The sequence below is a fragment of the Sprattus sprattus genome, assembly GCF_963457725.1.
Source record: "Sprattus sprattus genome assembly, chromosome: 2".
NCBI lineage: Eukaryota > Metazoa > Chordata > Actinopteri > Clupeiformes > Clupeidae > Sprattus > Sprattus sprattus.
Genome location: NC_137921.1, coordinates 43,795,791 through 43,812,111, shown reverse-complemented (window position 1 = coordinate 43,812,111; position 16,321 = coordinate 43,795,791). Strand labels below are relative to the sequence as shown.

The window sequence follows — 16,321 nt, the reverse complement described above, 5'->3', positions numbered from 1 at the left end:
CACACATACAATGTGCCCTCTCCCCCCACAAACACACCACACATACACACACACACTACAGAAAGCTGACACCAGCGAGGCAGCCAGCTGGCCAGCGAGGCCACAAGGTGGGGAGCGAGAGAGAGAGAAGGGAGGAGAGATGCAGTGAGAGGCGAAGGTCAGGCCCAGTGAGCTGGAAAGGTAATGAAAGAAGCTCCCGGCGGCACAAAAGCCTTCCTTGCTCATGGCCCGGCGCTTGGCTTTGTGTGCCCGGACACACACGGACACACACAAACTCACTCACTCACTCACTCACTCACACACACACTGGTGCTTTAGCAAGTGCCACGGAAACTTAAGTAACAGGAGAAGTCATCCTTCCAACACCAGGCAGAGAGGCAGGGCAGCAGAAGGTGGCTGTGGAGGGAGTGGGGCTGGGATTACAGTAAGCCTTATTTCTACAACCGTTTTAAATATTTATTCCAATTTGAATGGACACAATTGGGTAAACTACAAAAGAACAGAGGATTAAAGTCAGGTCGATCCATTGGAACTTTAATGGTGCTCTATCAGAGCATTATCAGATTAACATTGAAACAGAGAGGGAAGTACAAGTAATGTTAGAGGAGACAGCATGCTACCAGCTGAAGTTCACTTAGCTCTGACTAATGACCTTAAGATCAGTGTGCTGCACTGCCCCACTGTTACCAGGGTTACAACCATTATGTAACCAACAGTTTCCACTGTTTCCACTTCTACAAGAGCAGATTTTGTACTGTATTGTTGAATTAGATGTCTTTTGTGTTCACAGTTCACATTTGTTCCTATTAAGGATCTATCAAGAGTGCAAGTTCAAGACACTTTTTGTACATAAAATTAGCAAAATATTACTCATTACATTTTAGACACTAAAATGTTTTATATCTCAAATAATTATTTATTTGAGATGTGATGATAGTTGCATCAACTAAGATGACCAAATATGAATGCATTAAAAAAAAGCCCTGCAATTGTTTTTTAAAATTATCAGTTACAAAAAAGGAAGAAAAAAGACCTAACAATTAATAAAGTCGTACCCTGATTCACACAAATGGATTACATTACAGATTATCGTAACGGTAAGTGGGTAGTAGGGCTAGCTGTCAACAAGTACAACCATAGAACATCTCTCCCTTTAGTACTCACATTACTTAGGGCCTGTCTTTGGTACTATGTTAGTCATTATCAAACTGTCCATCTTACCTGATGAATTGAGATGTTGGTTATGGCTGTCCCAGTTGCTGTATGACCTGGTAGCATCAAAAATCAGCTACATGAGCACCCTTCTTATTAATGTACTTAGTATCAAAGCTGTCACCCCAACGATGTGACTTGACGATGTGGATTGACTGTAGAACCAGCTGCTCTAATTTTAACGTCCACTAAAGCCTTCTCACTAACCAATTCAACCAATCTTAAGTCCACTGTTACTTTTACAATCAGCAGAGTGTACCAGAAACACCACCACATAACCTAATGTGAGAAAGACACTAGTTTACATGGAATCGGTCGTCAATCAGTTAACAAATTAATTTCAAGGTCCTTGCCAAGAAAGGATGCCTCCTCTCCTGCCAAATCAGTACTCTGGCCTCCAGGAGTATGGAGAGAGTGTAACCGAGTAAAACCAAGTGAGGGATAAGTATTGCATATAATGAAAGGTAACTGCAGCATCTACAGCTTGGTTTTCGACCATTCTAGGAAGAGCTAATATCAGCCTCAGACTATCTGCCCACAGAGCAGCACTGATCACATTGTGCATATTGCTCATAAAGTGCATCAGCAGCATTGTCCATGATGTAAATCACAAGATTTGGAGCACATCACTGAAAACCACATTGGTTTGCATCAGTGAGCCGAAATGCTAAATCCTGTTTAACAAACTGCTGCAGTAATAAGCTTAATAAAACAAAACATGATCACTGCATTTTGGACGAAGATATTTTTGAGTATAGCTGACTTGAGATTCTATTAAAAACGGTCCTATACCCACTTACGATTACGTGTTACAAGTCAGAAGTCTGGCTTGCGAGGAGACCAAGCAAAGGGTCACTGATTTCTCTTGATACTTGTGACTGGCTCTATTCATATTTCAGAAGAATTCATTATCAACGTTCAGGCTGGCGGGGTTTGTGGTCTAGCATTCACTCACAATTAAGGTTTCACGTGTGGCAGCAGTTTTGAGATATTATGCACGTTTACCCAGTTTCATTCTTTCACAGGAAGGTTGAATGCAGCATTTCATGTTGCGTGTTTGCACATGTTAATCTGCCACTTGGCAATCCCATGTGCTATAACCATTTAGTAGTGTTTAAAAGCCCCTGGGTAATGGAAGGAAAAAAGCCCCTTAAAAAATGCATGACTAAGATCAGAAATGAAGTAGACTTAATTTAGTCTGGTTATTTGCTCCACTTGGCTTCCGGCATGTAGCTGCTTCCTTGAGAGAACCAAGGACTAAACTGAATCCTGAATAAATAGTACTTTAAATTACAATTTAAATATTCTATATATCTATTTAAAAATTACTTTGAAATTAAAAACATACAGCTCAATTGATCATAACAGTAAGGTCCCTGATCAATGGGTTTGTGCCATTGCACAGAAATGCTGTCCCTCATGTTGCAACATCACTAGTTCATTCTTTCCAGCACTTCTGTGGTCTCCTTAAGGTCCTCCACCACTATGTCCACGTCCTCTCGCGAGGTGCTTCGCCCAACACTCAGACGTAGCGCATTGCTGGCTGCGTCATAAGGTACTCCACAGCTCAGCAGGATACGGGAGGGCCTTAAGGTGGAAAAAACACACACAAAAAAACATAACATACTATTACAATTATTCCTATCACAAAACAAGCAAAAACTGTAGTCACATCCTGAAGAAAATTAGCACATATAAAGTTCCCCCTTAAAAAAAAATACTTACCGATCAACTTGGCCCGAGTGGCACGCGGCTCCGACACTAGCCAGCAATCTCTTGCAGGTCGCCAACACCCGACGACCTAGAGCACATAATTAATTCACACCAGCCCTGTGTCAAACACGCAACCTGGGGGTCACAGCTTGACCCACTTCTCATGCAGACTTCCAATGCCACCACAGAACTCTCATATGTATCGAGTTGAGTTGTCAGGTGTCAAGTGCTCCTTATTTGTTTTTGAAAAACTCAAAGGCGAAAGTCTCAGCCGTAACTGAAAAATGTAAATGATGGCAACAAATCACTTCAGCCGTACATTGATGCCATTTTCATTTAGCTGAGTCTTTTATCAAAAGGTTTTCACAAAGGGGGCATTCACTACCGGGCCAACTGCACTCTGAGAGAGTTTACATTTGTGCCCCCCACCCAAACTTACCCACAAGCCTTGGACCCAGGATGGATACGTTGCACGTGTTTGGAAGGTTGTCCGAACCAGGGAAATGACTGTTGAAGCGGATTTTATCTGCCCCAAACACAGCCTGAAAGCAAGAGGGTATAAAGGTGAATAAGAGCATAGATTTACAGAAGACCAAACAAAGCTGACAAAGCTATAAGTTAGTGGTGAAAGAAAATCATTTTTTTATAATAGTGTCAAATGTGCCAAGTATCCTATTTAGACATCAAAATATAAATCCTCTCTACTACAAAGGAAGCAAATAATCAAGCAAAGCCATGTTAACCCATGTTTACTTAAAAAAACGTTTAAACTGCAGCTGCATTTACAGTTGGCCCTGCGACATTAAACATAGCTCAAAGTTTAGTTAACTTGACTGAACAGACACAGAGAGGCTGAACGCACCAATAGTCTCTCCTCCAGGTAGCATCTGATGTCGCTGAGATGTGTTTCATACTCTGACAGGTGTGTGTTCACCAGCTCTGCAGCCTGTGGGACACAAGATACACATATGCACACAAACACAAAGAACGTTTAATTTGACACAGGATACCTGCCCCTTGCACTGCTGAGCAAGGTTGAAAAGACATCAGAGAATAAAGGAGATGGATTCAAATAGGAACGTGAGGCAAGGGAAATATTCCAAATACCTAATTAGGCTGCACACTGCAGTAGGATCAACCCATTCAATTGAATTCATATCTTAAAAATATATTCAATTTCAATTCATGTATATTCTTCCTCAGTCTCCACTTCCTGCTCTCAAGCGAGTAGGAAACTTTTCACACTGCTCCTGCTTGACTGTTAATTTTTCTGTCATTTTCATTCTTTTCTTTTCGTCTTCTTGTGTTTAGCTTACAAAGTTTGTGAAGTTTGCAGATATTGCCATTTTACTTAACTGGATCCTGCAAAGCTGTCGTATCTGTCAGACATGAAGATGGAGAAGGGATGTTTACATGTTGCCTTCCAAAAGCATCCATGTCTGGCACAAAACTCGGGCAATGGGCAAACTTTGTCAGGCAACGGTCGGCAGAAATCTACTCAGCTACCTTAAAAGGAAGCATCCAAAAGAACATACCATGAGGGGTTCACTCATCTATACCTCACGAGGTCCTGAAACGTCAACAATTATCATTGACCAATGCCATTAGGGCAGTCGGGAAAATAAGATCAAAGCAGCAAACAATGGAAAGAGTTGACTGAGGCGGTCACATTCCATCTAGCTAAGAATATGGTGCCATTCAAAGATATGGATTTATGACACTGATCACACTGTAATTTTATTGTTATTAAGATATCCATTGGGTACTGATTCCAACTTGGAAGTTGAAATTGTATGTTTTTTTATTATACAACACTGAAAGTGTCTACAACGCTAAATCTCTAATGTTTATTTATAAAACTCTAGGGCCAAGTCAGGGCACTGTGTGCTCACATACTCAGCTATACTAACATGTCCTAGTCAGTAAAAGAACCAATTACCTTTTTAAGAGAAAGCTGTTAACGCTTCTAATTTAAAGCATGAGGTATATCAACATGACTCTTTTAAACTCTCTATACTTATTGTTAAGTTAGCCCATTTGAACATTAGATCCTTTTTCTTATTTTCACACCCAAACTTTATTTTCTACTTTTAACTGAAACATGGCCTGATCAAGCAAGTGGTGCTGCAACCCTCATTGAATGAGCTCCTCCGGACTTAACTGTTATGATGAGTGTTGTCAGAACAGACAGAAGAGGAGGTGAATAGTCACATTATTCAGAGAATCTTTTCATAATTTAGTGACTTTATATATTTCAATTACAGGCCTCCAAAACACTTGACTATAGTTTTTCTTGATGAGCTAAGATAACTATTGTCCTTAATTTGTACCGACTTTGATTGTCTTATATCAGGGGACAACTTCATCTAGAGAAACTAAATGCACTACTTGACACCTTCAGCCTAATACAGCATGTACAGGGGCCAACTATCCTGATCACACCCTGGCAAAGCAAATGCTTTAATGGTTTGGATTATTCTACCATAATTACACATTTATAATTATACACCATACCAACACAGTCAACAAATGCAATTACTCAGCTACTTAAATACAAAATAACTATTAAGTAGAGTGCAGACACAGTGTCAGTACACAGGGTTTTTCCTGGGTCAAAATGGCTCTTCGGTGCTCCCCAAAAAAATTGCGCGCTATGCGCGCACAGTCTGTGTTACCTATCAGCAGAAATCAATGTTTTTTTGTTATTTATTTTTTTACATTTCATAAATAATGGAGGCTATGCTTGAGGTTATCATTTTGCTTCCACTTTAAATTAAAATAGATAGGCTAATATATTGACAATAGTCCAAGCCCCATGGTGCTATCATGTATGGTTCAAAGATTCAAGATCAAGGTTTACCTCGTATATGCAAACTACTGAAATCTATATCAATAGAATCTAGAACTAACCAGTGGTCAGAAATGGAACACACAAATTATGAAAGTCAAGTTTATCTATTATTACTATTCATGTTTATTATACAAACCTACATACCATTATTTTTACCAATAGAGGCTGCATTGGAAATCAATAATCAAACTTTTGACAGTATTTTGAGTGGAAATTTAATGTGCATTTGTACAGGTGTATTCGTGTACGTCGGGCTGGCCCTCGCAGTGGAACGACAGTTTTCAACCGCACCGGTTTATCAATAATAATATTAATATTATTACAGTGCATGAAATGCCCTGTATTGTTATTCCTAGGCTTCTTCTTCTTCTTCTTCTTCTTATTCTTGTTACCTTTTTCTGCGATTAATTCAGCCCGAACCGCTTAACGTAGAAACTTCATTCAAACTTTGTCGCGTAGGTCTTGTAAACGACACTTATGCTATGTATTTTTCACTTTTCTAAACTTTATACTTTTTAAGATATTAAAGAAAAACGAATATAAATTTCTCCCATTGACTTACATTGGGCCATTATGACATCATAATAGGGTCTTTAAACTGGCTTGCACCTGTGCTTTACTGACACCTGTGCCAAATCCAAAGAACCTCTTCTCTCTCTGTCCCTCTCAATTTAACTGTAACTAGGAACATTAAGACACCATCCATTCTCTATTTTTTTTCTCTCCATCTCTCCATCTTTCTCTCTCAGTCTACTTTCTCTTACACTCAATCTCTCTTCTTCACTCCATTTTTATCTCCTTTTTTCAATATTTTCACTCTCTCTTTATCTCTTCATCCAGAGCCACTCTTGTTCACTCTTCTTTCCTTCTTCCACTCTTCTTTCCTTTCTTATTTTCTTCTTCCATTTTTCTTTCCTTCTTCCACTCTTCTTGCCTTTCTTTTTTCCTTCATCCACTCTTCTTTCCTTCTTCCATTTTTCTTTCCTTTCTTCACTCTTCTTTCCTTCTTCCACTTTTCTTTCCTTTCTTCACTCTTCTTTCCTTCTTACACTCTTCTTTTCTTTCTTCTTTCCTTCTTTCACTCTTCTTTCTTTTCTTATTTCCTTCTTCCACTCTTTCCTTCCTTCACTCTTCTTTCCTTTCTTCTTTCATTATTTCACTCTTCTTTCTTTTCTTCTTTCCTTCTTCCACTCTTCTTTCCTTTCTTCACTCTTCTTTCTTTTCTTCTTTCCTTCTTTCACTCTTCTTTCCTTCTTCCACTCTTCTCTCCTTTCTTCACTCTTCTTTCCTTTTGTCTTTCGTTCTTCCACTCTTCTTTCCTTTCTTCTTTCCTTCTTTCACTCTTCTTTCTTTTCTTCTTCCTTTCTTAACCTTTGCATTTCATGCACTGGTATTTCCTTCAGGAAATGCAGTTTCTAGTTATATTCGAGATGCAACATAAACGAGTTGAGCTTTCATTGATAAACCAATGCTGTTGTCTGCCTTCCCGAGGCCCCGCGTTCTACTGGTACTCGTTTAAACGCGTAGACAAATCAAGTAATAGCCTACACCTGTGTAAGTTCTCAACATAGCAGATATTTTAATAAATTGAAAGCCATGAATATTGAAACCGCCGACTGATGAAGTCAGGATGCATCCGCAGGTTGAGTAATTAAGTGATTGGCTCTGTCCATTCGCGCACCTCACAGTTGCGTATAGATCAGACTTATCAACTCCATTACTCAAAACAGAACGAGAGTTCGGCTGTAGCCTACTTGAAACATACTATTCAGAACATATTCGCTGACGTGCATTGCATACGTGATGAATTGCTCACAAATCTGCTTAAAACAACTAGTGAAGGTGTTTTAGAATAATATTGATGCCATATACAATAAGTGACTTTATGTCAACACCACATTAATGTTAGCTGCCTAATTATTTAGCGCAATGCTAGCATGACTCTACCGTAATTCGATTTTTAACCAAGGTAGCCTATTGTATCTATTGAGACTGTTGATCGCGACCTGTTTACAAATCTGGTTAAAAAGATAAAGGTGAGCTGTTATTTATAGACACTAAATATTTCCCAGGCATCTAATGGCTTACAGCTACCTGTAAAGCATCTAAACGTACAGAGTAAGGTAGGTTGACTGCTAAATCGGCAGCCACCAGTCTTTGGATAGCTCTCATTCTCAGTTATTGTATATATGGCATTAATATTAGTCTTACCATCACACATAGGATATATAGGTTCACGCACACACTGCTTAAATAAAACTGAAAGCCTACTATCAAAGTATGTTTTTTTTTAAGATCATGTAGGCAACTGCTTGCTAGCTGCTATATACAAAAAAAATCTAATTAAAGTGATGAACGTCTGGCAAACTTGGAGAAGCCTCTGTTCAATGATTGGCTGAGGGGGTAGGAGGCGGGATCTGCTGCTGCTGCTTGAATTCAACGTGAGCGCTTAAAACACCATTAAGATGAATTGGATGACAGTTTTTTTTTTATCGCAGACTTTTTTTTTTGCCTTTAGGCGCTCGGGATTTTTCATAGGCGTTCGGGAAAACGGCTTAGGCTCGCGCCTACATTTTCTCTATGCAGGAAAAACCCTGGTACAGATATCAATAAACACGCCTGTGGTACAAACAGAACTTGAGCTTTATACTATAAGCAGTCCTGCTGAGAAACGAGTAGCAGGCGGTAGCTTACCTTTCCTAGACCAGCAATCATTTGAGTATTTTCAGTCCTAGAAAACAGACCATTTCCCACATTATACATTTTTTGATACCATTCAATTTGTTGAAATGGTAGATTAAACAGCCATTTGAATTAAAAAAAAATAAACACACCCTGGCCTAAAGTTGCGCTCCTGGCCTCCACCAAAGAACATGGGGTAGAGAGGAGAGGTGGTACCAGGTCCATTCACATAGAGTGCTCCAACTCGAGGTCCATAGAACTACACACAAAGGATCACCTCAGGTTAGCACCAACAGTTGAACTGGTGACGTACAATGTAAAACTAAATGCTCAGGTGTATGTCTTGGAGATGTTAACTGAACAGGTTATCCTTATTCTTCAAAGATTTGCAACTATGACACAAGAAAAACAGCAGCTTATGTTACATTATGATTTACACTAAGTTGAATACATATAATGTAACAGTTGCACTGTGTAGGGCTAGCAACACAGGCCGTAACATTAAATGACTGCAGGCTATACGTGACTAACAAAACATGTCACAATTGACAAGAATTTTGCATAATGGCTTCTACCACAGGTAGCCTTTTTCAAATGATGAGTAGAGAACAACAAAAAATGATGGAACAAATAACAGGGAGAAACCTTGTGTCCCACTATGGTCAGGTAATCCACTTGCATGTCGCAAGCATCTACTCTGATCTTCCCATTGGCCTGGGCTGCATCTGTATGGATGAGGATTCTGGGAAGAGGTCTTTGTTTATTGACAGCTCTCACCCTCTGACAGATCTCCTTGATTGGCTGAGAAAACAGAGTAAGACAGAGTTAGAACTCCCTGCTCATATAACTACAGTAAAACACAGATATTCTTGAAGACCCTCTCCCTTAATTCATTTCAAGGTTCCATGCAACTGTTGTCGTAAGCTTGGAATTCAAACAAGACGTTAAATGAGAGGCTAAGCCAACCATTGACTGCGACCTCTCACATACTTTCAGAGCCACAGAGGAATACAGATTGGATGTTTTATTCAATCTGTAAAGGGTGGCAACATATTGTCTGTTTTGACAACCATCACCGAGAATAAACAACATCACAAGATGTATGTAGTAGGGGTGCAACGGATCAAAAAACTCACGGTTCGGATCGTTCCTCGGATCAAAGTCACGGATCGGATCAGCAAAAAAAAATTAAAAAAATAGACAAGACAAATAAACATGTTTTGTCTTTTTGTTTATTAAAGGCACCCAGTGCAACTTTCGAGGCTTAAAAATAAACATTCAATTTCTAGTCTTTTTTAAACGTAGTAAGTTTCAATAACTCCATACCATTCCATATCGACATTCAAGGAGCAAAGATGAGACGTCGTTGTGTAGTGAGAACTGATAGAAAATCGATAACAACAACAATCGCCGCCATTTTCTTTATTTTTTGTAACCTACAATAAATACAGCAGGCTTCCAGTCAATGGAAAAATGGCCTCTCCCCCCCGGCGATTGTTGTTGTTTACGATTTTCTATCAGTTCTCACCACACAATGACGTCTCATCTTTGCTCCTTGAATGACGATATGTAATGGTATGGAGTTATTGAAACTTACTACGTGTAAAAAAGACTAGAAATTGAATGTTTATTTTTCATTGAATGTTTACATAAAGTTGCACTGGGTGCCTTTAACACTTGTGATTGCTTTAGCCCGGTCTGATTGTGGAGGAAGGGGCTGCTTAAATGCCGCGGTGATGAGCGGTTGTTGAGCCGCTTTCGGTTTCACTCCTGTCAGTGAAACACCGGGGTGATGTCGCTGTAAATGCGTGGCCGTGCTCGATGTGTTTCCACTGCATGTTGTATGGCTTTCTTGTGCCACAGTGCTACTGCCTACACACCGTCACGGTTTTATCCACCAACCTCTTTCCTTCTGCATTCAATTTGACAGGGAAGCCAAAATGCTCCCAAACAGGGGATTTAAATGTGGGGCGTTCAAGTTTTTCTGTTCCTCCGCTCGCCATTACCACGCTGTGTTGCAGGTTTTTCTTTATGTTAGCAATCGCTATGTCAGCTACGTCTGTGTGGTAACCTAGGCGACAGGTTTGTGTGGCAGCGCGAGTATATGGAAACAGACGTAGCACTAGAGGCAGCAGTTATCGTTACAGTAGTCACCGAAGTCTAGCCTACTTTTATTTTCCATGCCCACTGTTCTACATGTTGTACGCTGAGGACAATAAATCACAACGAGCCATAGGACTGTTTGCTTATTGAAAAGGGAACTGTTGCAGACTTTTACCCAAAGCGTGTTAAGTAGCTCTGTCCCTGGAGCTAGCAGGAATGGTTACGGCTGTGTGTGGACTGAACATGCGCACAATTTTTTTTTTTTCATAAATCAATCCGCGGATCATGCGTGTGCCGAACCGAAATAGATGATCCGAACGGATCACGGATCAATGATGATCCGTTGCACCCCTAGTATGTAGTCTAATACTGTATCAGTGTATTGCACACTCTCACCATAATAATCCCAGTTTCATTGTTGGCAGTCATGACGGAGACTAGGCAGGTGGTGGGGCGTATCGCAGCAACCACATCTTCCACCTCAACCCGACCGGTCACCTTGGAGACTGCCACAGATGTGACCTCTAAAGAAAGAATCCAAACATGACCCCCACCAGTCTGTAGCCATGGAAAAGGAATCTGCTCTAACTCATTGACGCAAGCCTCCTAGAACCCTAACCCTATGGAAATGTTTGTCTATATATCATATCACTGAGATAAACAAAATATGTGTGTGCATGTCATGTCTAAAAACTCACAGAATTCCATTAGAGTAAACTTAATTATACATAATGGTATTGGGTTAATATGGTTAATGGTATTGGGAGGTAGTGAGACAACACTTTGCCATGTTTAGGCAGATAAAGTGCCCTTCTGTACTGACCCACAAAGTGTTAAATGGGAGTATTGGCTGTCCTACCTGCCCTGCCTTCCTTCTGTAGGTGCTCAGCTGTCAGTCGGATGGAGTCGTGCTCTACATTAGAGATAACAAGGTGAGGCAGGATGGCTCTGCCGTTTTGTTGGGAACTGTTCAGCCCCTCCATCTCCTCTGTCTCGCGGCTCTGCCAGAAATGCTTCACCGCTGTGTGGAGCACAAGGTTATTCGCCTAAAGGAGACAGAGCAAGAGTGCATATCGGTGTGTGACATACAGATAACATTTACATTTAGTAATTTAGCAGACGCTTTTGTCCAAAGCAACGTACAAGGGAGAGAACAGTCAAGCTAAGAGCAATAAAACCTGGTGTAACAATAAATACTGCTTTTTTTTTTTTTTTTCAAGAAATAGAAAACGACAAAGAAAGAAAAATAAGTGCGGGACTGTCACTGCTTAAGTGCAAGTTAAGCCAATGTGTTAAGCCAATGTGCCACTTAGGAAGGGAGGTGCTCTCTGAGCTTCTTGAAGGTAGAGAAGGACGCCCCTGCTCTGGTAGTGCTAGGCAGTTTGTTCCACCAACGTGGAACTACAACTGAGAATAGTCTGGATTGCCGTGCTTGCACAGGCGGCAGTGCCCGACGCCGCTCACTAGATGATAACAGGACAGACAGACAGAAAGGGGGACAGAGGGAGATCCTGACAATGTAAGAGACAATGAAACAGTGGCAGTGGATGTGGATGAGTTATAAACAGGATAAAAAGGGAACATGAAAATAAACTGTGATAGAGAGCTCAAAGTAGAATCACAAAGGAATACACCACAGCAAAATGAAACACTACAGCAGAGCGTCCAGTGAAGGTTTGAGGGCACTCAGTAGCCCCTTATACATGCGTCAATGTAAAGCTGTTACATCGCGTCTACCACGATAGAAACTCGCGAACGTGTTACAATTGCCTCATGTATAAGGGGTCTAGATGTAAACCGTTAGTTTTTCCGCCGATCGTCTGAAGCTTTCGAGAGAGGTGGTTTACCACGATCGTTCGGCTTAGAAAAGGGCGTGTCAAATCAGGCCGATGTGTCATGGGGGAGGCCGTGCGTGACTGGGGGGAGACGGTGACAGGAGGCTAGAAAGTTAGAGGCTAGAAAGTTCACTCCATCATCTCTTTGAAATTCCTTATTCCATGAGTGGTAGGCTACAATGTGACTGGCTGTTTTAAAATATAACTAATAGCCTAATGAAACAAAATAACCCAGGAAGTTTCATCTTCGAGACGTTAAGGCTTCTTCCAATACTGACAGCTGACTCATAGCTTGCAGGTTTGCGGGAGACGCGACATTTGAGGGATGTCACTTAATTTAAACCTTTTTTGCTTCCATTAGTGTGTGTGTGTGTGTGTGTGTGTGTGTGTGTGTGTGTGTGTGTGTGTGTGTGTGTGTGTGTGTGTGCGCGATAGAGACAGAGAGGACTCAGTAAAACATCGGAAAACACCGTGTCTCGTAAGCCTTAAGCTATCAATCTCCCCCACAATGAAATATGCCATTACAGTCGCGACAAACTTCTTGGCATTGTGGTGCGCCCAAAACGCAAGCTATAAACGTAGCCATCCTAATGTAACCAAAATATACCTCTGCTGATATGCCTAACCTTCGTTCTATTTAGAATTTGTCTTAGCACTATGCAGGTTTATAGCATCTACAGTGTCAGGATTCAGGCGAGAGCGCCTGGCTTCTATAACGCGCCCTGCTGCACTGAAGGAGCGCTCACTCGCAGCACCTGTTGCTGGAACGCATATAATTCGTTTTGCAAGGTGCTGTAGTCGTGGGAACGACTGGCCTGGTTTCTCCCAAAAGGAAAGTAGATTTTCCTCTGCTGATCCCGCGTCTATATGGAAGTTTGTATAGAGATTGCCGGGGAGTAAAATGCTCCCTTTCTTACGTCTGCTGCTGGCTAGTAATACAGACATGTTTTAATAAAAGCCACGTTACTCACATACTGGTTAACACGGTTTGTTACAGCACATAAATGTTTGTCGCTACATCCAAACTGCGTCACCGTTGTCCCTCCCTGTGCTCCAGCCGCACCATTTTGCTTGCAATGTGAATCATTTAATTTAAATATGCTTATTGGCATTTGTTGCACCTTAATCATTTTCTACAAACATGATATGCTATGGTGTAGTAGACTGAGACTCTATTCACTACTGCACAAAAACTAGACACGTTTGAAAAACTAGACGTTTGCAATGAAGTAGGTTAAACAACTTTCGCCAATATGCTCAAATTTCCTGGGATCAAAGAAGACGTTAGTATTCATGTGCAAACTAAAAATCACGTCTCAGGATTGCTGCGCATGCAAGTTATTTCGGGTGTCTCAACCGTAACTAATACCACTGTCATATAATTATGAGTCCAGTAAAAGACGGAGCAAACACAGTTTTCTACCGTTGTTGAAACACATCCACGCGTAGACTCGTTTTCTTTCCATCCGAGAGTGGTTATTCAAAGAAAATATTAAGAACTATATGCTGATAGAAAGAAGGGAACTTTAAGCCACTACACTGCCTGTGCCCGATGCGGATCCACGTTGATGTTGTTAGTAAACAAACCAGGTGGGAGCACATCTCCGTGGTCTTTGCGCATGCCCGAGGCAATGTAACAGCTTCACATTTTGCACATGTATACAGGTAACGACAAGAGCCGTTTCCCTTGAAAATCTTCACACCTACACGCGAATACGATACGATAAACTGATCTGATCTCAGTGGCACATGTATAAGGCCCTACTGACACACAAACGTCTCTTGCATACCTCAGTTCCCCCTGATGTGAAGATGATATCCTCTGGCTTTCCTCCAACCATTCTGGAGACACTCTCTCTGGCCTGGTTAATTATATCCCTTGCCTTCACACCTAAACCAGAAACTTAGGCTTAGACTGACTGTAAACAAATTAAACAGTATAAAGGCTATACAGCAAAACATGAAAGTCTGTAGCCTTAAAACTGTTAAGAATGTAGCCAGAGGGACAAACACACCTTTCACACCTTGCATTAACATACAATCAGTATGCAGATATCACTGCCTGCATATCAAACAATGCCATCTCACCCATGTGTATTGCCCTGCTATTACTACACATACTGGTTGTGTGCATACACATGCTAATCGTCTCAACTGTGATGAGACCTGATATCCCACACACATTTTATGCATAAATAATGCTATTTTCCCAAACACATTGCATTAACACTTTACTCTAGAGGTCTAGTTGATCTAAGGGCTTTCTAATCAAAAGGTATGCTGTGTTTTGTTCTACCAATACAGATATCCAGATGTAGATTGTTCGCATTGTTAGAAGAAAAATTATCAAGAGGCTACTTTTGAAAATGTTTGCAATTTAAAGGACTGGTAATTAGCAGACACTTTTATCCAAAGCCACATACAGACAACCTGCAGCGGTGGGGGAAAAAAGCACCTGGAAGGTAGCTGCTGCTGGGGTTTCCCCAAGCCTCCCTTATTGCAACAGTGACTGCCTCCGCAACCTCTGAGTCCATAGGGGTGGTGGCATTGTAATCCATATAGATCCTGTCAACCAATCATACATTAGACATTACATTTTGTATATGATTTTGAAATGGTTAACATGTATTGATTGGGCAACTTGCAAGTTGTTCTTACCTCTCCTCGTCCACTTCGGGGAGGAGGGGGAAAGAGTGACCCCATTGTGAGAAGTCAGGCAAGAAAGTGTGGTGAGCTTGCTTCTCACACATGTCCTATTGAGGCGAGAATAAGAGAACATTACCCGATAGATTGTGGATATTTAACACTAGCATTGTCATTCCAAAAAAAGGCTCTTTACTCCCTAGTGTCAAAAAACAGATGCCATTTTCACAAAATGTTTGGAGATTCGGGAATGAAACATGCTGAATGTAACTGTTAATAACTTTAAGTGTTAAATTTAAACAACTTACAGCTGCGGTGCGAGCTGTCGCTTATTTCCACGTCACTTAAATATGTCAGTGGTCTCGACAGCTGGTACCTAAGGCTGGGCGTACGCTATGTATTTAGCGATTGACAATAAGACATGATGGTCTATCTCATCTTATATAACCTACAAACACGATATTTTGGGTTGCCAATGCCATTAACCTAGCTAATATCATAACATTAGACGTCATTTTGATGGGCGAACATAGCTAGCCTAGCTTGGTGTAGCAGTTATCTGGGACGCAGGGACTTTATTTTATGATACAAAAAATGGACAAGATACACTGTCCAAGTCACATTAACAAGGGATGCTGTGACCGGCAGATTCAATTGAGTTGCTGACGTTAAGAAACTTCTTCAGACTTACCACAAGATTGAATCTTGTCAATGATTCACAGTCAAGTCTGCTGATAATACGTCGGGCCGCCAGCAGCCAGGAAGTGAGGTGGATAAAGATGATAAAAGTCCTGTAGTTCACGGGCTGCGTGACCTGCTTTGCTCGTAATATTTTGCGCACAGATGCTAACTGGGGAAATTAAGGATCCATGAAAGATACTGTCTTCAAAAAATGTAGCATCTAAACAAATAACCTAATGCAAGTAGGTAATTGGCTACTTCTTCACTTTATTCTCAGAATTCCCTAAATAAGGCTATTGCAACTGTTGAAACTATTTCTGCAGCTGAATACTGGCAATAAAGGGGAAATATCATCATCGAAAAGGATCCCTACTTTACTCTGCACTTTTCATCCATGTTAAGCCTGTAGACTTAGTTGTCTAGTTAGTATAGCCTAGTTCCCAAACATTTCGTGGCAAATAGGAACAATGGCTTGCAATTTAACTTTAAATAACAAACATGTTGTTGCATAGCTCTTCATAAACATCGTTTCTAAATTTGAACAATTCAAAATGTGTAATTGTATTCAATTAATCAGTTATACAGTTAAACACTTTTTAGT

General features: G+C 40.8%; 1 protein-coding gene across 1 annotated transcript; it reads right to left on the bottom strand.

Moving 5' to 3' along the window:
- Positions 1 to 513: 513 nt before the first annotated feature.
- scly (selenocysteine lyase) lies at positions 514 to 15,800 on the bottom strand. The gene is made up of 13 exons (XM_080831797.1): positions 15,731 to 15,800; positions 15,055 to 15,149; positions 14,852 to 14,961; positions 14,187 to 14,287; positions 11,421 to 11,607; positions 10,958 to 11,085; positions 9,104 to 9,259; positions 8,611 to 8,717; positions 8,471 to 8,507; positions 3,788 to 3,871; positions 3,365 to 3,467; positions 2,938 to 3,013; positions 514 to 2,799 (listed from the first exon to the last, which is right to left on the bottom strand). The coding sequence occupies exons 2-13, from the start codon at positions 15,144 to 15,146 to the stop codon at positions 2,646 to 2,648; spliced, it is 1,335 nt and encodes a 444-aa protein (XP_080687923.1). The 5' UTR covers positions 15,147 to 15,149; positions 15,731 to 15,800; the 3' UTR covers positions 514 to 2,645.
- Positions 15,801 to 16,321: the final 521 nt, after the last annotated feature.

Excerpts from the sequence above, each read along its gene's own strand:
- scly (XM_080831797.1), bottom strand. The coding sequence starts at position 15,146 with ATGTGTGAGAAGCAAGCTCACCACACTTTCTTGCCTGACTTCTCACAA. Across the intron at positions 14,962-15,054 it reads CCCGAAGTGGACGAGGAGAG|GATCTATATGGATTACAATG; the intron begins GTAAGAACAACT and ends ATTGGTTGACAG. Across the intron at positions 11,086-11,420 it reads ACAGAAGGAAGGCAGGGCAG|AGGTCACATCTGTGGCAGTC; the intron begins GTAGGACAGCCA and ends TTCTTTCTTTAG.